This window comes from Labrus mixtus, chromosome 14, assembly GCF_963584025.1.
Source record: "Labrus mixtus chromosome 14, fLabMix1.1, whole genome shotgun sequence".
Lineage (NCBI taxonomy): Eukaryota > Metazoa > Chordata > Actinopteri > Labriformes > Labridae > Labrus > Labrus mixtus.
In genome coordinates, this window is record NC_083625.1 from 7,068,520 (window position 1) to 7,095,023 (window position 26,504).

General features: G+C 40.6%; 2 protein-coding genes across 6 annotated transcripts in view; both read left to right on the forward strand.

Moving 5' to 3' along the window:
• Window positions 1–11,931, forward strand: part of lrch2 (leucine-rich repeats and calponin homology (CH) domain containing 2) — a 35,860-nt gene extending 23,929 nt beyond the window's left edge. Inside the window, exons 18-22 of the mRNA XM_061054740.1 lie at window positions 217–329; window positions 3,281–3,418; window positions 3,612–3,689; window positions 6,614–11,366; window positions 11,548–11,931. Coding sequence (XP_060910723.1) covers window positions 217–329; window positions 3,281–3,418; window positions 3,612–3,689; window positions 6,614–6,733 — 449 coding nt within the window. The 3' untranslated portion in view covers window positions 6,734–11,366; window positions 11,548–11,931. The remainder of the gene's footprint in view (window positions 1–216; window positions 330–3,280; window positions 3,419–3,611; window positions 3,690–6,613; window positions 11,367–11,547) is intronic.
• A 4,559-nt stretch (window positions 11,932–16,490) lies between these two features.
• il13ra2 (interleukin 13 receptor, alpha 2) lies at window positions 16,491–26,146 on the forward strand. 5 transcript variants are annotated; one of them, XM_061054732.1, is made up of 10 exons: window positions 16,492–16,671; window positions 16,901–16,998; window positions 17,283–17,434; window positions 19,076–19,232; window positions 19,769–19,889; window positions 20,293–20,477; window positions 20,636–20,790; window positions 21,529–21,676; window positions 22,555–22,583; window positions 23,459–24,396. In XM_061054732.1, the coding sequence occupies exons 2-9, from the start codon at window positions 16,908–16,910 to the stop codon at window positions 22,566–22,568; spliced, it is 1,023 nt and encodes a 340-aa protein (XP_060910715.1). In that variant the 5' UTR covers window positions 16,492–16,671; window positions 16,901–16,907; the 3' UTR covers window positions 22,569–22,583; window positions 23,459–24,396. The 5 variants fall into 5 exon arrangements, with proteins under 5 accessions (XP_060910713.1, XP_060910715.1, XP_060910714.1 ...); XM_061054731.1 differs by having other exon boundaries at window positions 22,507–22,583; window positions 23,459–23,521; XM_061054729.1 differs by lacking the exons at window positions 22,555–22,583; window positions 23,459–24,396 and adding exons at window positions 25,129–25,246; window positions 25,334–26,146 and having other exon boundaries at window positions 16,493–16,671; window positions 16,904–16,998.
• Window positions 26,147–26,504: the final 358 nt, after the last annotated feature.

The window sequence follows — 26,504 nt, forward strand, 5'->3', positions numbered from 1 at the left end:
ATTTCATTTGGCAGACCACCCAGGACAGAACCAATGAAATGAGCAGATGGGCCCCTAGGCTGGCCTGAAAATGACCTGAGTGGGCTTGTGTTTGCCTGTATGTCTTGCTTTACAGTACAGAACGTAGTAGATGTTTTGACTGTTTAAAAAAAAAAATGGAATCTCCCTGTGTGTTACCTGGAACTGAGATCTGTGCTCTTCACATGTATTTTTCAGCCTTTACCAGAGGAAGCCGGCAGGAGTACACGTCCACAGACCCCAGCTTCACTATGAGGAGGAAGATGGAGCACTTGAGAGAGGAAATGGAGCAGATTGGATTGTTACGACAGGTCAGAAGCCTCACAGCCTGTTTTTTTTTTTTTTACTCTTCACAAAGAAGTGAGTCACACAGAGGATAAGGCTCTGCCAGATCCTGCTCCTGTTTAAGTGTTTTTACCTAAGTAACATCTAAATCATATAGTCGTTTCGTAACTTGCCTCTAAGAAGATGACTCATACCGTAAAGATAAGTGGCAGTAGTTGTCAGTGTTGGTAGTCACTCTAAATACAGTTATAAAATATTTGATGTGATACTAAACTACATTCAGTCAAGAGATGCTCCATTAAAAGTATTTGGTTTCATTATGTGTCTTAATGTTGCACTGATAGAAATATATACGTCAAATAAATAGAGCACATTTTTACGGTGTTGCGTGAGAAGTCAGGTGCCAATAAGAAGTTCAAATGCCACTTTAATGAGTCTTATTCAGAATGTCTCTGGTTTCAAAATTGCAATGTTTAAGAATATTCGGATATCTTAAGTCTGACTGAGAATGTTGTATTTTCGTACAACAGATGCCTCGTAAAAACACTTGAAAAGCAGATTTTTGGAAGTATTCAGTTTGTAGGGACTTGGGTCGGGAGCCGGAAGGGTCGCCAGTTCAAGGTCCCGGTGCAGACAAAACTGTGGATGTTGGTCTGGTAGCTGGAGAGGTGAAAGGTCACTTCCCCCGAGCACTGACGAGGTGCCCTTGAGCAAGGCTCCAGCAGCCCCAACGGCTCTGGTGCGCTCCCTGTGAAGCGGTGTGTAGCAGCCCCACTTTGACATCTCTCCACTTGTGTCATGCTCACAGGTCCTGTTTGTGCATGTGTGTGGTCTGGTTCTATGTGTGTGAGAAGCATGTTTCTCACTAACAGAGTGTAAACCAGAGGGATTGATGAAGTATTTAAAAAAAAATTTTTTTGAATTTATATCATCCATGCTCTAAGCTGAGTTCAGTCAGACAACTCATGTTTATATCGTTTAGCAAAACATATTCTGTGTTTGGCATCTAGGCTCTGACCTCATTTCTGTGGAATGATGGGATGCTATCTTAAAACAAACCAGTCGGAGCATTCAGGCGGATGCTGGGGCGTTGACGGGGCGGAGCGACAGTGCTGTACTGGTGCAGTTCAGGAGTGAGATTAGGATGCTTGACTGATCGTATATATAACAGTTTGTTATTATAGGTACATCTTGAACTCCAAAGAAGAAGGATGAAGAGATCATGAAGTGGATGCGGAATTGCCAACAGTGTTTGTGACGCCGTGTGGCGTGAAGACTGCACAGGACATTTCAAAATGCCTGAATACCAAAGATGAGATCACAGACAGGCGGAATAGAGAGCAGGGTAGGACATGAAGAGGGACTGCTTTAAAGTCTAGCAGCAACAATAGCAGGCAAAGAAAGGCAAGGCTGTTACGATATCACATCAGTTTGACACGCCGCAAATGATGAAACTAATCACATTCAAGGTCACTTTACATAGCATAGAAAAGCGTGTTACAAGCTCAAGTCCATTTACCATGACTTTGCTCAGAGGCTCCATGTGTACCAGTAAAAGTATTTTTCTTGTTTAGAGGTTGCATGGATTTACATTAAAATCTTGCAACACCTGCTGTGAGAAATGATATCGTGTACAATATGACGCCCAGCCCCCCACCATCGGACTGTCTCGTCCCCTCAACCGCCGCCATGCACGGGCCTGCTCCGACCTCCACCTCAACGTCACGGAAGTGTGGACGGCAGAAACGCGAGGAATACAAAGGAGAAATCCTTCCTGCATATTATCCCATATGCTCTTTTGTAAAGCGTCTCGAGGTAACACTTGTTATGAGTTGGCGCTGTACAAATAATGATTGATTGATTGATCAACTGCTTTCATTCGATCGGCAAGAACCTAAAAGACGTTGCTAGACTTGTAGCTGAATTCACTCCTCCTGCTGAGATGTAGAGAAAACTCACATTTAGAGACACAACCTTTGATTTCCTTGATCATGTTGCACATGAACATAACGGGACCTGTGTCGTCCCAAAATGTACTAAAAACCAAAACATTCCTCGACTGCAAACAGACAAAAAACACTGCAGTGTGATTATTACAATCAACACAGTTTTTCTGCAAAAAGGAATATTTTGGATAATTTTGTTTTTTTATTTTACTGATATCATAAGTGAGCAAGTAAGACGTCCGGATGGAGGCGTAGGTGAAAAGGATGTTCTGTCCGGCTTTGTTGCCAATTGTCTGCCAGTTTCCCCTCATACCACGCCAACACGTCCTGAAAAACCGTCACCAAACTCCTCCGAGTTCCAGAGAAAAGGTACATGTCGAGGGTGGAAAAAAAAAGGACTGGTCTGAAACGAAGGGATTTGAGGCTAGCGACAAAAACTCAGCAGACCCAACACTTGAAGATGGCGGCAACGGTGTGCTAGCTAGCAACGCTGACAAGACCAGACTTTGACAGAGTGCAGATATTATGAAAGCTATCGAGTCCCTCAAACATGACTTCAATCAGAAGAATGATGGGCTACTGGCAGCTATCGAGGAAAATATGGCAGAGTGCACTGGCCGCTTGAATTAAATTAGCAACTCTATTAGTATGTTTACTCAGCCAAAGTAACTAGCCACACATACTTTTTTTAAATTTTAATTTGACTTTTTTGTGTTACAAAGCCTTGCATTGGATGATAAAACTCCCAACTGCAGGCCAAAAATTGAAAATCTTCTGGCAATTCACTAGGCACTGTTTTACTTTGAAAATCCAAATTATTGTTATTTTATGTCATGTAAACAGGACAACGATTTGGAGCAACATGTGATCACATAAACACCTTTTGTCACTGTTTAAACAGTCCAGACTATTTCATATAAGAGTCAACATGTGACTCATGCAGTGAAGTTCAGATCTGGACACTCTCCTCTGAAAATACCCCCCCCCCCCCCCCCCCTCTCCAAGAGAACTCATTGTTAATGTCTTTGCAGAACATCGAGGCCAGACTGAAGGTGTTGCTCCCTGACGATGTCGGAGCTGCTCTTATGGACGGGGTCGTCCTTTGTCATTTAGCCAATCACATTTGTCCTCGGTCCGTCTCCAGCATCCATGTTCCGTCTCCTGCAGTGGTAAGCAAAGGGAAACCACAACAGTCTTGGTGTTTGAATTTAAAATTACAATACCATTGAGTTAAAAATATGACCCTGCTAAGCTATTTTTTTAAATAATAACAGTATGGTGTGTGTAGTTAAAAGCTGGGAGAAGCTTTGTTTTGTTTGTTCTGCTTTTCACGACTAACATAATTGATATTTGGGCCCCCAGCCAAAGCTTAGCATGGCTAAATGTCGTAGGAATGTGGAGAACTTCTTGGATGCGTGTAAGAAGCTGGGTGTCACACAGGTAATCACACTGAAAACCAATTATTCTCATTCATGCATCACATAAAACTACCACATTGTATTTACTTTTGATTCTGTGGTTTGCTGATATTAACTGTTGAGCTACACTATTAATGACTTTTCAAGTTCTCTCATGCACACTGGCTGTTCTGGTTTATACTTCCATTCAGCTGATGAGCCTCCCACTTATGGAAAATGTAGCAGTAGCTAATGGAGGAACGACGGCTCAATCCAAAATTACAGACATGCAGAAAGGAGTAAACAATCGCTCCAGCCAGACGACTAGAAAACATAAACTCATATTAGGCGTGGTTTCTGTGAGCCAAAAAAAGGCCACCATGTTTTGTTGTTTTTTGATAGCTGGATATCTTACGTGAAATTGAGCCCCTGTTAGAAAATGAAATGAATTGCTTTAAAATATGTAAATATGATGCTATCTCAAAAGCTTTCGACTTGCTCTAATCTTGTAACCATCCATCCATCCATCCATTATGTTTACCGCTTTTCCCATTCGGGGTCGCCGGGGGGCTGGAGCCAATCCCAGCTGTCATTGGGCGAGAGGCTGGGATACACCCTGGACTGTTCACCAGACAATCACACGGCAGACATATGGAAACAGACAACCAGCCACACTCACATTCACACCTACGGGGGAATTTAGAGTCACCAATTAACCAAACGAGCATGTCTTTGAACTGTGAGAGGAAGCCAGATTACCCAGAGAGAACCCACGCATGCACATGGAGAACATGCACACTCCACATAGAGAGGCCCTGTCCGACTGGGATTCAAACCAGGAACCTCCAGCGCTAACTACTGCACCACCGCGCAGCCATCTTGTAAACATGCATCTAAAAAAAAAAAAAACTAAAAACAAATGTTGGTCTTCTAGTCTTTCCACTGAAATGATCTTTCTATGTTCAGGCTTCATTGTTGTTCCTCAGTGTCCTGGACGTCTGGCTTTGAACTTAATCTTTAAGCCCCTGTGAGGAACTCATACTTTAGTTGATTTTTGCGCCCCCTCCACCACTGTTAAGCACTGATTGTCCCCCCTCCCCATTCCACCGCTGGCCTGCACTCACACTGCTCCAGGACTAACCGGGCCTGAGCACAGTTACCTCTTGTAAACAACGTTGTGTCACAACACATGAATGGCTTTACGTAATTATGAAGCATGCTTAGTTAACAAGACAGGTGGACTCTGAGAAAAAAAAAAAGTTATTTGGCGGGTGTTGCTCATTTTTAACCCTTTTGTGCGTGCATGCGTGTGTGCGAATTGAGTGAACTTTCCCTTTAAAAAGAGAACAATATGCTAAATCAGTGTTTCAAAGGATGAAGCTGTGTTGGTACTGCAGTGCCTGATATGTCATCAATGTGAATAACCTTGGAAGTTTCCTAAGAAGTCTCAGAATTTCGCAAGAAATTAGTTCTTACGTAACGTTGCTAGACAGACACCTGTGAGAGATATGGCTGAATGACTGATTCATTCCTTCCTTATGAAATGTGCCTCAGTCTACCTTGAAGGGTTTCATTGTTTTTTTGAAAGTGTAGATTTTCTTCCAAAGAAAAATGTGTCACACTCTTCATTAAATGTTTATTGTTGAAAACTATAACACAGGTAGAGAATCTATGTGGACTACGACGGAGTATCAGGGCCACATGAAAGAAAAAACGAATCGAAAACTTCAAGATTAAAGTCGTACATTTACGAGAATAAAGTTGTTGATTTGCGATATTAAATTCTTAAATCGATTAGGCTAAGGTTAAAACTTGTATTTTGAAAGGTTGTATCAGAAGAGCAGTCCGTCTGTGTGAAAATGATGAAAGGAGAACCCTTTAAGACTTTTCCTCTGCCATAAAAGAGACAATTTACTCCAAGTCTCTTCGGAAAAGGCCCATTTTCAACTCCCATAAAAATAATTATTTAAAAGATTTCACCTTTATTGGCTAGGACAGTGGATAGAGGAATCCAGAGAGAGAGAGAGAGATTGGAATGACATGCGAGGAAAAAAAACACAGGCTGGATTTGGACCCGGGCCGGTCCTTTGAGGATTATAGCCTCCCAGCATGGGGCGTGACCTAACCGCTAGGCCATTGGCGCACCTAATCTCGCAAATGTATGACTTTATACTTGAATATTTAAGACTTTAATCACGAAATCCAAAGAAAAAAAAAATCTCCTTAATGTGGCCCTAATACTCTTTCGCAACAATAGACACAAACTAAAACAACTTGTGTGCATATTAAGAGAAGCAATGTAAGCTAATCTCCTCTCTCCGCCTGAGCACTGAAGCCTCACAGACGTTGACGTCATCAGGTGTGCAGCGCCTGAGTGTGTGAGTCCGTCTGAGGGCTTGAGGTGGTATCAAAAAGAGAAGTGGGACACACTGTCGTGACATTGTCATGAACATTTGTTGACATTTAGAGGGGGCGGGCACCCTTGAGGTCAGTTTGCAAGTTCGCAACTCTTCAGGGGCGCTGGTGGCGCAGTGGTTAGTGCGCGCGCCCCATGTGCTGTATGGAAGCTGTAGTCTTCCAAGCGGACGGCCCAGGTTCAAGTCCGACCTGTGGCTCCTTTCCTGCATCTCCTTCCCCACTCTCTCTCTCCCTGATTTCTGCCTCTATCCACCGCCTAGCTCTCAAATGAAGGCACAAAAAACCCCAAAAATAAAAAAAAAGTTTGCAACTCTGAGCAGGTCCCACAGAAAAGTCTGCAGAAATACAGACCTAAGAAAGTTTAATTTGGTGTTAGGAATATCCACATCAGAGCCGTCAAATGCTTGATTTGTGACTGTGGGACATCACTTAACGTACAGTTCACAGGAACACACCTCAAAGTCTGTGAGCCTGTGAGTGAGTGAGTGAGGAGATTGGGATATTTTTTGCGATGAGTGCAACCTATAAGAACTACATTGTGCCCTGCAGGACAAGCTGTGTCTGCCCCATCACATCCTGGAGGAGCGTGGTCTGGTGAAGGTCGGTGTGACGGTCCAGGCTCTGCTGGATCTTCCGTCATCGAAGCCCTCACAACTCTCAGCTGTTTGACAAAAAGCCTGAATGTTGCGCCTGACCTTTTGTCATCCAAATGAACCCTCTCGGCGGAGCAAATCCTCACGCCTCCCCCCCCCCCCCCCCACCACCACCACCAGGGACCAGAGAGCCCCCTTTGGACGAGGACCCGGTGGACTGCTGGTTCTTCGGGTGTCTTCTTCTGCCTGACTGAAGCAGGAGGCGTGAGGGAGAGAAACCTCCGTCTCTTCATATGATGTCAGCTGTCGCCATCTTCCCATGCGTCATATTTTCATTCGTATCTTGTTCCCCCGTGACTGAACTCTTCCCCGTGTGTGCGTGGACTACTGACTCTGACTGTGTGTTTTCTGCACAGTTTGCACACCCCTCTTTACATGCTCAGTGATTATTGAGCCTGCGAGTGCCAGTGCTGACAGTATTTCCATGCTGGTGTTGGAGATGTTGGCAGTGTGGAGATGACAGACATGTGACTCATTTTTTACTGTAGAGACCTCAGCTGCACGCTGACCTCAAGAACACAAACACCTGACTGTGACCTCAAGAGGGTCTTACGCTCTTTGACCTTATCTTTCAATTGAGTTTTCCCCTGGGAGAAATCACTTTTGAATCTATTAATGTTTCGATTTTGCTTGAGTTGACTTTCTTCCCATTATCAGTAAAACGGATACATTCCCCACCTCTATCAAATACTACACAAACTTGTGTGAAGTGACATTTAACCACTGTGACAACGTGCTCGGCTGTGGCCACGCGCGCAAGGCTCATGTTGTGCAGCAGTTTCATTTTTTTTTTTTCTCCCTCTTTTTGAAAAGTTTCCCCGTCTTCTAACTTTTGTAAAAGCTTTTATACTTTCTCCAGTCAATGCCAATCATCACTGATCATGTTCAAGGAGTTAAGAGCACTGGTTCGCACATGTAAGACACACTGCGGTTTGGATTTGATGTCATGACCTCAAATGAAACTTTTATACCGCTTGTGTTTCTGAACTGCTGCTTAGAGACCTTCACTCCTGTACAACACATGAAAGAGCTTCTCTTACTGCCAGGCCACTGTGCTGTCCTCGTGTTTCCGAAACGTTTGAATATTTCAGGGAAATGAACTTATTTATGTATTTATTCATTTTGTTTTATATTTATTGTCTGTTGACGCTTTGTGTGTCTTGCCGTTAACATACCTACCGGTACACTTCATGACTCAGAGCCGATCCTAAATCAACACGGAGCTTTGACAGACGTCACGCTTCAATCTCAAACTGGTTGACACAGGTGCAACATGAGTACCACTAAGCTGGAGACAAAAATATCCATCATTCATCAGTAGAGCTGAGAGTAGCTGGGTTATTAATGGGTACATAAAGGAGGCTTAATTCTGCGGCAAACATTGCACAAGAGTTGATCTTGTTCTCAAACGCTGACCTAAAGGTGGCTTCAAGTGATCTGACAGTATGAAAGATCTGTCATCTCCTTATGGAGTTACACCCTTTTTATTTGTGAAGTTTTGTTCTGTGCTCATACAGTAGTTTGTTGATAATGGATTCTTACATGCAGGACAATATATCTCTTTTTTTTTGTCAGGATTTGCGTTTTACTGTTGAATTCTTTGAAAAGGACTCCATAAGGCAGCTGCAGTGCTCCAGACAATTTCCAATTTCAATTGTACATCTGAGAGGTCGGCTCTAAGCTCCTGTGAGGCGTTTTTTAAATGCTTGTGAAGGCTGAATTTAAAACAGATGCCTCTCTATGACCTACTAAAGCAAACAAGACCATTAGCAGCAAGAGTGGTTGTTTTTTTTTTATATAGCTATTATTAATGCCGGGAACTGCTGCCACGGGGTACTCGTCAGATGAAGTGATTAACAGCAGGCTGAAGAAACAAACTGTTTTTACATTTTTTCACGTGGCAAAGATTCTTCATGAGCGATGCATTTGACTTTAACAAGAAAGCAGGATGAGATGTTTTGTTAAAAAAACACTGCTAACAAAATCAACGTCAATGTTTTTATAATGCAACAGAGTGGAACTGAAAAATCACTTTTCAACTGCTTTCCCCTGCTTCAAGAACGCCACACTGCCAGTACAATGTTGTAACATTAATCAAACGCGCTTGTTGAATAGAATAATGTGTGAATGAAAAAAAGGGGATTTTCATGCTGGTTTGGACATGGGCATGTTGAAGATTGAACTTAAGACTTCAAGTTTAAAGAGCAGCTGAGGGCGTAACTGATCCCCATCACAGACAGATTAAAATGTCATTAAAGGTCCCATATTATGATTTTTCTGGTTTTATATGCTCTTTAGTGTGTTTTACAAGTGTCCTGTGCATGTTTAGGCACATCTATGTGCTTCTCCTACCTCCTCCTGTTAGCTGTAGCATTAGCTGCATGTAACGCTCGGTTCTAGCCCCCCTCCATAAAAATGTGTCAGTGCGGCGTCATTGTCAAGTCCATTGGCTCGTTGTGGCAAGCCCTGCAGCTCATGTTGAAATTTCCGAGACGCGTGCTGAGCAACTGACCAATAACGACAGAGCGGATCGGCGGACCAATCAGAGCAGACTTGGCCCACGTGGGGGTCTAACAGTGTGGGCTCAACAGAGTGCAGCTGACGGACTCAGAGCGTAGAGGGAGCAAGGAGGAGCAGTACATGAAAACAGACACTTTTTTCGGACTTCAGCTATTGTGAACGTACAAAAGTAGGAACATAGATTAAATATACGAACCCCAAAAAGGGCAGAATATCTCTGACAGGCACAGGCTCTGATAGTTCATCTGTAGCAGCCTGTGGTTAACACACAGTCCCTGATTTACAAGAGATCATGACAACATTATAGTTTGACCGAGTATATTAAACTTTATTGTCAGACAATGTCGGAAAATTCCCCTCGCATCACGGCAGCTTCATATGCAATATCGAAGTTAAAGCTCCCGTGAAGTATTTGTTTTGTGTTGATTTTGGCGCCCCCCTGTGTACAAAGCTTTTATCGCGTGCTTTCTTTAAACAGTCAAATGTATAAATCTTTGCCCAGGGCAGGGACTTGGTGTGACTCCTACCCCACAGCAACCACTCCAGGCATGAAAAGTAACTTCATAGATGTAATTAATCTTGTTGTTTATGGTCTCATTTATCTACACTTATCTACACATATTCATTTCAGTCTGTTTCAAAAACCAGCCAAAACCTCCTGGCAGGAGCCAAACGTATCAGAGCCTGGCTGAGCTCAGAGAGGATTAACAAACCTTGACTTGACCATTTAATGTGTGTGTGTTCTTGCCAAGATGACAAATGGTCAGTTATTACACCCAAGTCTTCATGAGGAGATAACAGCTTTTACTTTTTAGCTTTTACATTTTGGATAACAATAGGCGCTTTATAAGAATCAGATGGTAAACCAAATACAATGTCCTCTGTTCTACTGAAAAGCAAAGACTGCTCGAATGTTAGGGTATTATTTGAGTAGCTGCAACATCTTCCAGCACAGAAATACTGACTGACGTGACATAATGTGCCTTGAAGGATGACCATAATTCTTTTTTCTGCAGTGTTACAAACGGTGAGATTCATTTTTTAATTATTTTAAATACACTGGCTATAGATTTAGCATTTTCATTCCAACTGCTTCTTTTTGAGGATAACTTTTTCTTAACTGGCCATTGTTAAACAACACACAGTCTGTTGAAGAGATAACCAAAATCTGGCTTAAAACTCATGTGAGTCAGCTTTTCACTGTAACCGCAACAGGCGTCAGTAGCATTGATATTCTGTATTTATTACTTTTCCTGAGAACCTCTGTCTTTCTCCGGGGCGTATTGACTGGCTTTGATTTTTTTCAAAGGAAGAGGTTAAAAATAGATACAAATGACATTGTTCAGTTTATCAGCCCATTAAGTTCACAGTCACAATCCACATACAGTTGCATGCAAAGTGTTTTTTTTTTCATGAAGACAATTCCTTTGAATCTCTTGAGATGACGAGGCGCTGTCCTTTGACCTGCCGTTTGGCTGCATGCAATCACTTAAAAGCTGCACGCCTCTGGAAATACTCCTGGACATGACTGTCTTTACTGCAGCTGCAGACGGGGTCAGATATAATATAGTAAATAAACATGCTCTGGAAAACAAAACAATACAGACTGTGCGACACTGAGCTTCCTAGAACAGCATCTGCAACACAAGCAGGCGTGACAACCAGAACTCAAAAAACATAACACAGGCCGGCTGGCTTTTTGAAAGCAGAATCCCTGCCATCACTAATTACATTTGAGATCTCCAAAACAGCATTACTCCCAGTCAAAACTTTATTCTCTGTAAACAAGGATGTAAGAAGATGTAAGATATTCCTGATAACATTCTTCTAATCAACAATGGCCACTCCAGATATCCACAACGTAAACCCTCCGAGGACAAATACCGCCATTCTTGCTAGAACATGTGTATTTGGCTTTTAATTTCAGATACACATGTTGTTATTCATCCAGAAAGAACTCTCTGGATACGTGTAATAGAAGTCACTGTACAATCCAGTAGTTACTGTTACTAATCAGAATTTGAATTATGGATATTCAAAATGAACTTCTGTACATATCTGAAACGTTAAGCTTAAAGCCTGATACATGTGAAGGCCAAAGTGACGTCATTTGTCCTAAGAAGAATTATGTTGTGGATATGTGAAAATCTGAGTTGGAAGAATTTCAGATAACTTCAAAGTACATCCTGTCTAGCTTTTAAGTTTTAAAACCATGTGCCATTGCATTAGAACTCCTCCTGATAATCACCGGTCCAGAAACAAAGACAGAACTGAACTTGTGTGTAGCCTACCTCAGGTTAACTGTGTCAGACTTTAGAGGTTTTAGATCCAGATATGTATCCGGCCCTACATATATCTTGCTGTATGTCTGCGCTTCTGTGTCATATTTTACTGAACATAATCACTTCTGTTGTCCTGACTTTGACAAATGAATCAGTCACTTCATTTTTGAAGGGTGATGAAGGCACAAAACTGCAGAAATTCGTAGTTCGAGGCTCATCGTGATATACAGTCTGGTTACCGCTGCCGTGTTTAGCTGGATTGCAGTTGACCGTCAGATGTATGTGAAAACAATTCCAAGGTGGAACCAACGCAGACAGATGGACATTAACAGGCCACACCATCGCAACCAAGATTAACCAGAGCCTCGATAACTATAAATCAGAAAGCTGGAAATTATTTTAACAACAGCAACAACAACAAAAAAAAGTCGTTTTTATGCAACTCTTTTGGTACAAGGAGTGGTGGCTTTACATGCTGAGAAAAAATGTATTAAGACCAGCACACCTCCTAATCCTTTGTTTGTGTACCAGGGACATATTTTAACAAGCAGTGCATGCCTGGGCGTCTTCCTGCACATTGTATAATTTCCTTTTTTATACCCATTCATCAATCCATGTACATGCTGGTACATGGATAATGGAAGTAACCAAGTGTGAAAATTCAAATAAATCTATAGCAGTTTGCCTGAACATGCCAATGGTAAAAACAACAATGTAGAGCGATGTAATTGAGGCGCTTTATCCTCCTCCTTTTGACATCTATGCGTGCCAGCGTCTCCTCTGAATAGGTGTTTCCTTCTTTCACGCACTTTTTTTGTCAGTGCACTCCCCCAGAAAAAAAGGTGAGATGATTAATGTTTGTGCAAAGTGGCGCAAAACACCCGTGTCTCCGGTTTTCTGTTTCAATGCAGTGTGACTATGTTCTCATATGTTTCCACGCTGATGCCTTATTCTTATTTGACCTGCGAAGTCGACTCAATAGCCCCTTTCACACATGCACCCCTCACGTTTTCAGGAGAGCCTGCCATGCCTGACATTTTCCAAAGTTCCTTCCTTTAACATATGTCCCTCATGGCTGGAGATTTTCCAGGTTGGGTGGGTCGGAAGTTGGTTTCAGGAGTCAGGGCTCGGTGTAAAAAGGACACTGCGGAAGTCATAGTGTATTAATGTTTACAACACATCCAATTATATGAACATTATGATGACAGTTTTTTGCCTTTATATCAATGCTATGTGTAATGGAACATTGTCAGTGTATAAAGAAAAAGGTGTACACAAAAATATAAAGTTGCAAGCCACAAAAAGAGTATGAAGCTGCTTCATTACCTGAAGAAAGATCCAAGTGGTTTGGCACTGATTTCTTGATACAAACATGAGCCCTCTTGGCCACTATATCCCTTGTATTTTCCTGATTATTACCTGCTGCTACTCACATCAGCTCACCCGCTCGTGTACTTTTTAGTAGACGGCTGGCGGGAAGGTTTCCACATAAGGTCCAGGTGAAACATTCAACCGTGCATTCACACCTGGAGCTCACCTGGACTGGATCGTTCCAGGAAATGATCAGGACTGCAGTGCATGTGTGAAAGGAGCTCGGGTTACTTTTACTTTCATTGTTTTACTGTAAACTAACCAAGTGCCAAATCCTGAAGGCTCTCTTCCACCTCAGCCCTCTATGTTTGAAGAAATGCATCACTTTGGCCGCTGCCAGCTCTGTGGACTGTTAACCTTACTGATCTCATAGCACTGAGCTAAAGCATTGCTCCTGCTTGAATCAAGAATAAACCGACTGTTGGTGATTTTCAAACTGAATTTTGCTATTAATGTGATTGGATGTTATGCAGAGTTTATAGTATTTGATCATTAAGCAATAGTCACATGCCGATATCTACATTGACGCAGTTTTTTGTGGCTTGAAGTGTTGTGTTCCTTTTTGTCCATACTGGCTCTACAGACATATTTCCAACCATGTGTGTTCAGTCAAAGCTGATCTGAGGCGTTCATTGTGTTTCTTTGTTAAACTTTGGCAGAGAGAAAAGGTAACGCAAAGAGGGAATTAAAAGAATGTAACTCTTGAAGGTCCCCTCTTGATTTTGTCTGAGACTGTCTGAGTGAGGACTGGAGATGTTTTATTAACACTTAAATCAATTCAACAAGGACCCTCTCTAGAAAATATTTATAGTCATTTCTTACACTTACACAAGACTTGGAAAATATGAGTCCATCCTTAAATATGTTTGCTCTGTTTGAAAATGTTAAAACTACTGACCAAAGTAAAATAGTTGGTTTTAATTTTTAACATGAGAGTGTGTGTTCTCAGCGGTGCACATGTGTTTTGCATTGGTTCTACAGATTTTTTTGTTAGCTGTTTATGAGTCCTGGGTGCAGCTCTAAGTGTTTCTGAGAATACTTGTTGATTATTCAAACATGTTAACGACAAACATCTGCAGTTTCTTTAGAAGTTCTGATCTAAATGTTGGGATGTTTCTGTGATAAATCCACTGAAATTATTTTCTGCATTATTGCATTAACGACATCCTTATAAGGTTCATTGTCGATGATCTTACACCTGTCACGTCATCCAAAGAGAAACAGTTAACAGTGAGTCATGTCTAAGTACTGCACTGCCAAGAAATTCAAACTGATGTAAATAAGCTTTTCTTTTGTGTATTTTAAAACAAGTCAAATGCATGCAAGACGTCTGAACAGCTGAGGCTGAACCTCTGTGTACATATCATCTGTATATACTCTAGGGATTTCTTAAAAACAAACAAACATGGACGATATAAAATAAAGTCAAATTCTTTGCTTCTCAGTCTGACTTGTCTCTCCGTGCATCTCGAGGTCTAATAACACCATGGTTTTAAAGTTAAACCACAGCAGCTCCTTATATGGAAAACTGTGATTAGTGACTATCCTGGACTTTATTTCTGTGTTGTCAGCTCAGTTGGCAACATCAAACACATGGTGGGAATTTAGTTACGGTAGTTTTATTTTCTTTGTTTAATTTAATTGTGTGAGTCAACATTGTTAGTACAAAAAGTGCATTTCCTGTTAAGGTAGCAAATAAAGCTGTAATGTGTGGAAGTCAAACACCTGATGTGAAAATATGAGCTTCAATCAGTCAGAAAAGACATCATGAATGATGTCCACAGCTGTTCATTTTACTGACTGTCCACAGCTGTTCATTTTACTGACTAATGCAAACTCCCCAATTTTGTGTCACCTGCAGTATTTCCCTCTTCCTCCTCCTCCTTACTGTGTCGTGTGGGCTGTCTTGTGTCGTGGACAGTCCAAAATTCACATGGCAGCAATTTCTCTTTCATAGCACATTAAAAGTCAGGAAGCCAAAAGGTGGTAAAAATCTGAAAGGATATACGGCCAGATTTCAAAGTAAAACAACATATTTAACAGCCTATAAGCTTCCCTCGCAGGGTGGCTAATGTAACCATACCGACCTACCTTTCGATCGGTCTAGAAACAGTCAAAGACTTGGAGCTGAGCCTTAGCCTTCTGGCACACAGGTTCAAAGCAAATGCTTGTCATTCATATCATATTAATGTCATCAAACCTGATGAGTTCTAAAAAATGTCACCCCTCCTACAGTGTGTACCAATAAAGACTTGAGCTATTGATAACCAAAGAGTTTTTTTGAACCAGGGTGTAAACATGTTCATTACTACTGTAGAAATGGTCATTTTAATATGACTTTCCAGGGCTTTTGCAGCCTGCCTCAGGTGGTCACTCAACGAACTGCAGTTTTTTGCACTTGCCCGCTGGCTTCATTTTTCAACAGGAGAGATAGATTTGATTGATTTGATAGATTTGAAGCCAATGCGGAAGTGCAAAAAAAGCACAGTGCCTCAGATAAACACTTGAGGCTGGCTTAAAAAAACAGGGAATCCCCACTAGAGCCCATATACTGTATTTCCCCATAAACCCTATTTGTTTCCCTGGCTTCCTGCTAAGCCCACACACACACACACTCCCCCAAAGCTGCAGTCTCTCCAGTTAGAGCTGCAACCTGAGCTGCATGTTTCGTTTGACTCCTTTCCAATTGGATCTAGCAGTGTGCCCTACCTCTTGACGGTCATCCACAGCTTTCTGTAAGCTTTTGCTGGTTGCCTGCATGACTGGTTATGCAGTAAAGTAAAGCTTCTTGATTAGCTCGCCTCTTTCCTGGCCAGGTGGTCTGGTCATGCCATATCTGCCATGTCTTTTTGTATCGGGTTCATGTTCTGGCTATTAACCTCGACTCTGACACTTTTATCTTTACACTCAACCACACCCACAATCTGTATTGGCAAAGACAGACACAATGTCTGACATTTTTTGGATCTAAGCTTCCATGAGTGAACCCACCACCAAAGTGTCAAAGCAAAACTACTTACTTATTTTGTGCGGTATTTGACAATCAAACATTTCGTGTTTGTCGTGGCGGCTCATCATGGCGGCTGCTGCGACAAGACACGTCCCGTTGCAACTATAAAATTACCTATTTCTCTGGCCTTGAAAACTTTTGGAAATATTTGAGGTAATGTAAGTACTCAATAAAAAATGATAACATTAATTAATGTTAATTAATTAATTAATTTAGATATTTGAACGTAAACATTGTCATACAATTCTACATATTATACCTGCACCTGTCCCTGGGGACACTAGTTAAGTAGTGACTCATTTTGCTGCTTACTAGTTAACAAACAGTTTTAAGCCTCACTAGTTGTGGTGTAAGTGTCGAATAAATGCTCAAGGAGCTTTCCATAGAAACAGTAGGCTACAAATGACAGATCTGGCAGCCTCATGTTATGATTTTCTTTTACGTTTTTTTTTAGTGTTGCGGATATCTAAGAAACACTATTGAAGCCACGAGTAATTAAATGGTCAGTGATAGATACAAAAGCAAACACCAGCGAAGAAACAAGACGAAAAAAAGTCGGTGAAAAAAATAAATGAAATAAAATAACGGTAGTTGTTACCTCGTTAGGACTTCCTCTTCTCACCACACCATGTTATTACTCGCGTGAAAGCAACACCTATGCGGATACGAGATCATTACTCATCGATTCCAGCATTTAAATGGGTCAGAACTCAGTAGGAGCTTCATTTCTCCCAGTGACATAAACTCTGCCTGAACCTTCCCCGCATTCATGTAAGTACCTTTGGTTCAATATTATTTAATATTTGCATATTGCTAAAGCGAACTCACTTGTGCTTTTAGTTCCGCTAGTTGCTTAGTTGATGACTAAGATTTGTTTTTATTTCTATTTGTTTTTTTCCTGTAGCACTTTGATTTTGCAAAAATGTAAAGTGCGTTACAAATTAAATGTATTATTATTATTATTACTTAGTTTAGTCTTTTTTTTTTTTTTGTCTCCCAGCAGCGAGATGGCGAGTAAATCCTGGGCGACTCATCAAGCGACATTAATGCTGCTGCTTTTAATCTGGAGGGAGAACTTGCATTGTGATGGATTCACAGGTTGATCCAGTTTACCGCTAATAACGTGTTAGTTCCACGAGAAAACGTGTTGCATGCCAATCCTCAGCTGTCTATCCTGATCTTGATGTTAGACGTGTTTAAACAGAAATAAATATCACAATTTAAATGTGACTCACAATAAATAAAAAAATAAAAATTGTTCTGCAGATACAGGTTATAGTTGCAAGAGTAGGTGCCAGTTTGCAAACGTTACCAAGTGGAGGAGCGCTCCCAAAAGATGAACTCAACACACTGTGTAAATATATGAAATGTTTTGCACGCAGTGGACCCACCTGTGAACCTCATGATAAAAGACCCTGGTCACCTTGGACACCTCGAGATTACATGGAGCCCCCCAGCCAACTTGCTCAACATGACCGAGTGCTCAAAACTGTATCATCTGGAGTACTTCAACACCTACAGGAGCAGCTGGAGTGTAAGTGTCACCATTTAATTAAACTCAGTTTGCAGCCGGATAATAATAACTTTCATGTCAAGTCAAGTCTATTTCTTGATAATCACAAATTCTCCAGAAGAGGCTGTACAGTTTAACACACCCTCTTTCATGATCATTTTACCTGCAAAGTTTGAGATCCAGATTCCGCAGAGTTAACAACAAATCTTGATATTATGTTTTCAACATCTAGACATGCTTTTTGAATGGGCAGGATGACTTTTGTCGTTCTGATTTACTTTGGAAAGTGTCTGCAATGGTTTGATAGGGGGAAGGAGTGAGAGAATTTATAGTTCTGAATAAGACTTTAGATTTGTGTTTTGAAGCAAGATCAGAGAAGTGTTTTGCTGCCTCTTTTGGTTTTGTATGTTTTATATCTCGTTTATAATTTCATGGCTTTTTTTTTGATTGTACAACACTTTGGTCAGCTTCTGCTGTTTTTAAATGTGCTTTATGAATAAAATTGACTTAACTTTATAAATAAAAACTCAGTGATTTAGCAATTGAAGGACAGGTTTTTAAGTATATTCCTGCAGATATGACACTTTCTCTGCACATGTAGTGTAGCAGGCTGGATAGACTTTTGTTGTCTCTGTGGAACCTGTCCTGCAAACATAATTACATTTGCAAATCTGACTGATGGATCATGCATTTAGACGAGTTCATTGGAAAAATACAGTAGTTCTTTGTATTATTAGAACAACAATAGGCTATATCATGATACACATGAGTGCAGTGTTTTGGGTTGTAAATCTGCAACAGTATGATCGTAAATCATCGTAAAAATCCAAATTTCTTCAGAAGCTTCATGCAACTTCATGCAGCCTGAAGACTTTTCATTCCTTCCACGATCCCTTAAAGTGAACCTCTTAATAAGCCTCTCATCACAGTTGATAAATTTGCGACCAAGGTAAACTTTTAGCATTTATCGGCTACAGCTGTCACAGCTGCTTTCTCCAGAATGTGATTTCTTTACGTCAAAAAGGCTAGATGTCTGAACCTCAAAAACCCCTATGAGCCCGACTGAACCAAACGTTAAATGCTCCGGTCAGGCTCAGTGTGTCTGCACAGAGATGGTGGTGACTTAACAGTGACTGAACCATCATGCGTCACATACATTTATGACTAACCATTCCAAAGACAATTTCTGTGACTTGACTGATGACAGAGACTATGACAATGGCTGTGACTGTGGCGATGATGACGAGAACGTCTAGACGACACTGAATTTGATAAGAACAATTAAACTCCTCCTTCACAGTCTCATACAATCAGGTCAGTGTGATTTGTAGATGTTTTTATTATGACAGACAGCAGCTATCAGAGTTGGTACATTACTCAATGCAAAACTTTTGGCAGGCATGAAGAGTGTAAATTTCTATTATGCTTAAAAGCCTCAGGATATGATGTTTCTGGGTTTACAAGTGAGGTAACAGATTTATTGATTCTAACCAAACTGGCATACAATAATCACCTTGGTCTACACGCCTAGTACAAGCCTAGTGTCAGTTTTCCTTTTCAGTCAGGAACACAAACTATTATTAGTTGGATCAAAGTACACAAAACCACATGAAAATGGCAAGACGTAATCTGAATAACAGGTTTGTGTGTCTGGATTGGCAGGCTGTCAGGACACCTAAGAGGAAGTACACGGCCCAGTTCGATCTGATGAAAGATGTAAGAGTGAGAGTGTACACCTTGCTGAGTGGATCTTGCACCAATGGCACCGTGGTCATGAGCATCAACTACACGGAACTGGTCCAGAAACCTCCTGGCACAGGTTGGTATTCAAGAACTTTGGACACATCACAACATTTTTAAAACGACCCAAAGTTGGGCTGCATGTGCCAAACAGCCAACATTAGATCCCAACTTCGATACCATACAACATGCTACGATATGAAGAATAAAAGATAAGAATAACATGACGCTATTGCACAACCCATACAGCCTCAAGGAACACAATTTTGAACGACGTGAGCGCAAACAAGTTTTCAAAACGGTTCAGTTTACATTTGGTGACTCTGTATCGCCTGCCAGATGGTTAGAGCTCATACTCAGAGTGGAGTCTGAATCCCATCCCTGAGGATACACTCCAACACAGGCTGCTAAAACAGAAACACTGGCATGCTTTGAACATTGAACTGAGATTTCCATGCTTTCCTGCTGCTGTGAGGGACATGTGGTGAAAGTAGAACTCAGGTCAGAACAAGGGTCAGGCTGCCCTCATATTTTCTATACACTTTCAGGAGGAGGGCATGTGTGAAAGGACCTATAATGGATTTGTAAAAAGACTCTCTACTTTTTGACTTCAAGGTGCTGTGGGTACAGCAGTTCAAAACGTTGTCTGTGTGAACCACAACATGAATTACATGGAGTGCAAGTGGGAAAGAGGCCCAAAGACAGCGGCCAACTCACAGCAGAATTTATATTTCTGGTAAGTTGTATGCCAATCAAAGACAATAGTAAGCCTCGGCAGCTGAGGTGCAAAGTTTAGATTGATTCCCCTTAAACTTTTTGAAGATGTTCATGGTTCTCAGAAGACAGGTGAAGTGATAACATTGGTGACGTGGTAGTGGGTTGGATATGTTAGACAGCAGGTGAATATTTTGTAAAAAAAATCATTCTTAATGAAGCTCTCCCTAACTCTGATGGTGAGATAAAGAGTCAACCCAGAGTTCTGGAACCCAAGGGTATATATACTGTAAGCTTCCCTTACCCTCCTTGGCAAGGGTGATTGCTGTGCCCAAAATATTAAGATTTGAGACGCTAATAAATGGAATTATCGTTATAGGTCATCAATTATAGGCAGTGCATTCGTTTGTTTGTCTCTTTCCCAGGTACACGGAACTCGGGCAGGTGGAGGAATGCCCCAAATATCTTATTTCAAAGGGATATAGGAGCGGCTGTAATTTCACAGGGATTGCTCTCCCTGATTTCACTGATATCATCTTCTGTGTAAACGGCTCATCCCCGGTCGGGCCCCTGAAAGCGACATACATCTCCCTGCAAATCCAGAACCACGGTACCTGCCTGTTTACCACCTTAGGCCCTCATGCCCTGTCATGTCATGTCTTGTTTCTGTTTAGTTTAGCTTCACCGTTATCTCATCAGAATATGCTGCATGATTTCCTCTGACCTGCCGGCGTCGGTCCTGAACCTGTTCTTAATATCTTCCCGCAGTGAAGCCTGATACTACAGAAAAACTGCATCTAGAAGCAGGGCCAGACATGCAGTTGGAGCTACAATGGAACTGCCCTGTTAGCCGGATTCCTAGACACTGCCTTGTATGGGAGGTGGAGCACAGTCAAGAGGGACCTGATGGGAAGATTGCGTCGGTATGCATCACCTAACACGTCAAAGATACATACTGTACTTTTTTGATCAATTTTACACTGCAGAAAACAGCTTTATGTTGCTTTCAGATTTACAAACTGCAAGAGCACATTCTTAATAATGAAGTGTTTTATTTAATCTTATAAAATAACCATTGATTTTGTGTTTAAATTAGTCATATTACCCATTGTGTTCATTACCCATCGTTCCCTCTATTCCCTCTGTCAGGAGACGTTCCTGCCCCACCTTTTTAAATAGTCTAATTATAGTATTAGACATATTATATGTCAACACAAGGAGACAAAGCCCTGTTGACATTTCAAACACCTTGAGAAGATGGAAAACTTGAACCAAAACTCACACCTCTGCATTTAATGAGTTACAATTACAATAATTATGCCGTCACGAGGCAGTGAAACAAATTCAGCATATGATTTGTCACGCAAAGACCACAACAAATAAATACCAGAAGAGCGAAGTTTAAACACCTTCATATCTGAAATCAGTGGAGACTTGAAAGAACATTTCTTGGTCCTTTTTCTGTCATTGTCCAGGTTTATGTGCAGTTTGGTGCTGAGCACTCAATGAGCTCAAGACACTGAGAAGCTCATAACTTACTTTTATCCCAGACAACACAGTATCCGCAGTATATTAATGAGAAAATATCTGAGAGTCTGAAAATTGAGCTGTAACTTTTACATTATTTAAAAACCTCCTAACCTTCTGTTTACCTTCGGCAGGAGAAGATTTTGATCACCGAGATGAGTCTCAACCTGCTCTCCAGACACAATAACAAGAGAGACTGCTTCAGAGTTCGATCCAAAATGTATAAATATTGTGCAGACGAAGGATTTTGGAGTGACTGGAGTCTGCAGACATGCCATCCAGGTAATAATTTAACAATTCACTAAATTAACCAACGCCAAATAAAATATGTATATAGTAAAAACGTATGCAAATAAAATAGTATACATTTAAGGTCACATATTATGCAGAATGCACTTTACCATGGTTTTCAAACACTAATACGTGTCCCCAGCGTCTTTACAAACCCCCCAATGAATGAGAAAAGTCCATCCTCTCTGCATTTGGCCTGCTCCACTTTTCAGAAAACATGACATCACAAAGGGCAGTAACCCACTCCCACAGCTAGGTGTTTGTTCTGCTCACTAAATCTGCCTTCTCGCTGTAAAAAAATAGGGCATGGAGCAAGAAAGCCAAAGCCACCCATGGTTGAACACAGCACATTTGCATTTAAAGCTACAGACGCAGAAACGGCCTGTTCTGAGCAGGGCTGAAATAGAGGGGTTTATAGGCAGGATCAAATACAGGATCAGAGCTGATTTTGAGCAAGAAACTTCACAGACATGTTTTGGGGAGCGCTGAGACTTATTTAATCTTGTTGAAAAGGAGAATAATATGTGACCTTTCAAATTTAAAGCAAGAAGTCTGTTTACCTAAGCTGGACACACAAGCTCATTATGGAAACTGGACTTTTTTATAACTGACAATGAGTCATAGAGTCACCGTCTTCTTCTGGAGGTTCTCATGAGATCTATTCTCATTCACTGTGAATGCGATGAGTCACAGATATAACAATTACAAGTTAGAGTTTTAATGGTTTAGTTCTTTTGAACATTTGAAGGATCTTTTAATGTTTGTCTCAGAGGGTAAATCATTTGCAAACTAAGATGTAGAGCAACTTTCTTTGTCTAAAGCCACGTCAACCAGCACTCATGAGAAACATTAACTTTGTGGATCACCAGCAGGAAGGCCCTGATGATGTCATCAAAGAGTAAGTTTAATTTTTCTCCTCTAGTTTAATTATTTATTTGATAATGGAACAAATAATGCTCATATATGGCAACATTGTTTTTTTAAAGGGTCATCTTCATCTTGTTTTTATAATATCTTGTTTATCAAGTGAACACCTAAGACGTTAAAATACTGAAAGCTGTAAAAAAAAAAAAAACAACAACAAATATTTATAATGAAAGTGATGTTTTAAATGTGTTGTTTCGTTAATTATCTTATTTATGCAACTGCAGCCAGATCCATCAACAGCAACACAAAACACAAATTGTGCAAAATACACATGACCATGTTTTTTTAACACTAATGTGTTTCTATCCTGTATTCAAACCCCACTACTGTGAGAAAAGTCCATCCTCTCACTCTTTTGCCTGCTTCACTTTTTAGAAAATATGTGCTCAAACAGGCTTTTGAAAATGTTCCCTGTGTGACATCACAAAGGGCAGTAACCCCTCCCCCAAGTGGGTGACACTCCCACACCTAGGTATTTGTTCTGTCTCCTGAGTCTGCCTACTCACCGTGAACATTTGGGCATGGAGCAAGAAAGGCAAAGCCACCCAAGCCCTTCCAGAGGGGGCGTGGTCAGACACAGCTCATTTGCATTTAAAGCTACAGATACATAAACAGCCTGTTCTGAGCAGGGCTGAAATAGAGGGGTTTATAGGCATGATCAAATAGAGGATCAGAGTGGATTTTGAGCAAGAAACCTCACAGACATGTTTTGGGGAGCTCTGAGACTTATTTAAACTTGTTTAAAAGGAGTATAATATGTGACCTTAAAAAACAAACATGAGAACAAAATAAACTTTAAAAAATGCACCATTGTTTGTGCTAACTTTTTATTTGTCCTTTTTATAGCCACGAATAATGCCAAGGTCTACTCATTGAGACGGGAAGGACAAAAGATGATCCCTGTTTAAGGCTTAAGAGGGTGTTGCTAACACACAAGACAATTTGGGGATGTAAAAAGAAAGTATAACGTGTCTTTTTGTGAATGAATTGTATTTTTTAAGCTTTAAAAAAAGAGATATTAAGATGCCCAAAAGGCCCATGCTTCACTTGTGTTGTATCTGTTTGTTTTTGTTCATTTGAATATGAAATTGGTTGTTATTGATTCACTTTGGCGCCCTGGTGTTATAAGAAATAGTCAGTTGTTACAACACTGCTGTCTGTATTTCTACCATGTTATCTTGTATCCACATCACCAAGGCAACGACACAGTCGTTTAATTGTGATTGATTTCTGAGAGAAAGGGGCAAATGGAGTGATCTTTTTTGCCTGATTGTTTTTTGTTTTTTTGTTGAAGGGACATTTTTGTTACTTCAGGTGTATAGCTGTACTTATGAAGATTCTCAATGAAAAAATCTGATCTAGCTCTGTCTGAACATGTCGGAGTAGCCTACAGGTTAAATTGTCGGGCTCGGAATACTACGCTGTTTGACAGCAACCATGTCCTAACATTGCACAGGGACACACATTGCACCATTCAACTTGTTGAAATTGGCCTCAGATATTCCTGCCTCCTTTCCTGTTCAATTGAGGTTCCTGTTGCATGTCCACAAACTCTGAAACATCTTGAATGGTATATGTTGAATGGTGAATATACTGTACGTTTAATGGTTGATTACTTGCCGGATGTCTTGCCACTTTCCTGGAGACATTGATGTTAAAATGTGTGTACCGACTGTGACATAAAATATCTGTTGCTTCAAATGGAGAAATGAAGTTCACGGTTGCTCCGCTTTTTAGCGTCACAATGTTTTCACAGAATGAATAAAAAAGTTGATAAAACTCTAGATTGCTTTTAATCTCCTTTATTGCACTGCAACATCAATCGATACGCTGATGATACTATATTGTCTTCCATCTGTTTTGTCTTTTGATGACCTCCAGGCCTCTTTTATCAATTAACAACTGGTTTTGTTTAGACAGTGGAGAACTCATTTCTGAAAGTAAAGAGCTCTGAATACTTTGTGAAAATCTAAATTCATCATTATTTTAGAGAGGTTACAGCACAAATCCTAAAAAAAATGACACGTCACTCAAAAATGAAAATGAAAATTTTGATTTGAAAACTAAGCTTATTTTTCCTTTTTTTTTTTTTTTAGACTTTTAAGAATCTTTATTTCAATGATTGAATAAGTCTAACCTGTTTATGAAGTCCTGTATGCCCTCATCCCCCTTATGTTTCTGGCAGTGCAACAGAATAGCAGCAATGATGTAATCTTTGAGTCCATTATGAAAGTTAGTATTATTCAATGTAAGATTATTGGAAAACCTGAATCATAAACCACTCAAACATGTTAATAATGCACAATATGGATCTCTAACATACCATGGATCTGTAACATGTCCAGTTTGGGATGTTAGCGCTTTGTATTCCAGCTTATTTAAAGTTATTTATTTAGGCTTAAATTGAATTCTCTTCGACTGACTCATCGCTAAATGCTTTTTGAGAAATGTGAAAATAACTGTAATTAAACTTGACATTGAGGGTGCATGTGCGTCTCTACTGCCTGTTGTTTCAGATATGATCCGAGTGTCACCTGATCCTGAATGGGACGTTGTACCTGTCTACGTGTGTATCGCTGTCGCCATCATTGCTGTGGTGGTGCTGTCGCTGTGCATGGGCGCGGTGCTCAATGTGTGAGTAATTCAACAATTACAGTAAGACATTTCACACACACAGATAAAGACGAGTTCAACTCATTCCAAACTGTTTCGTCATTGCAGGAGAAGGTCCAAACAAGAGAAGACCCAGCTCCCCCAAGCGTGCCACACAGTCCTCACTCACCTGAAATTGTAACCGCTGAGAGCACATTTCTGAAGACGTGAATCATTATGCTGAATGTTACACTAACTACAGTATTATATTATCCCAACATGTTATACTACTTTTTATACAAATGCTTGAATTGATATGACCATCATTGAGATGTTAACTGGAGAAAATGGTCTTTATATATGCTTTTTTTTAAATCATTTTCTACAAAACTTACCAGCTGATTGTGTGAGAAGAAATGACTTCAGAGGTAGCTACATACCTTTGTTTTTGATGCTTTAGTGTTGTCACATCTCTTGCCAGTGGATTTTTGATCTGAACACCTCTACTTGATTTTATGGAAAAGGGCGACACCTTGTCCTGTATTATTTCAGTATTTTTTTTTTATTGTTTATCTTTTTGCCTCATCTCTTGCCAGTTAGCTAAGTCAGCTATATATGTCATTATATTACCACAACTGAGAGAGTATAAAGACATAACACATATGTAATCGCGTTGTATTAAGTCGTTATGGCACACTTTGAACGTGTGAAGTCTTTCATCACTTACACAGCTGAACTGAACGGAAATTGATTTTTGTTTATTGGTTACACAGCAATAAATACAAGTGTTTTTTATACCATGAAATCTTGCTGTTTTTTTTTTTGTACCTTAAATGTTTTTTTTCCATGACTGACAAACTAGGATTGTGAAACCATTGTGAAATCATGTTTGTTCAATGTTATCAGATATGACAGAAAATAAAACAAACCTCCCTTTTTGTATTTTTGGTTTTATGAATTATTTAAAATGTGTCTGAAACTGCCGTTGCTTTGTGAAGCAAATATGGAACAAATAAAAATAATAATACTAGAGGACATCCAGGTTTGGGGTGCACGTATAGCTCAGACTGTAGGGACTTGGGTTGGAAACCGGAGGGTCGCCCGTTGGTCTGGTAGCTGGAGACAATTCAGAGTACTGTTGAGGTGCCCTTGAGCAAGGCACTGAACCCCTAACAGCTCTGGGATGCTTCCTGCGTTGCAATGTGGAGCAGCTCCTTTCTGGCATCTCTCCACTAGTGCATGTCCACAGGTCTGTTTGTAAGTATGTAAAATAGAAAGATACTATTTATTTGACTGTATT

Coding starts and splice junctions, on each gene's coding strand:
- il13ra2 (XM_061054729.1), top strand. CDS start 16,908: ATGGCGAGTAAATCCTGGGCGACTCATCAAGCGACATTAATGCTGCTG. Junction 17,435..19,075: donor CCTACAGGAGCAGCTGGAGT/GTAAGTGTCACC, acceptor CTGGATTGGCAG/GCTGTCAGGACACCTAAGAG. Junction 20,791..21,528: donor CTGATGGGAAGATTGCGTCG/GTATGCATCACC, acceptor TACCTTCGGCAG/GAGAAGATTTTGATCACCGA.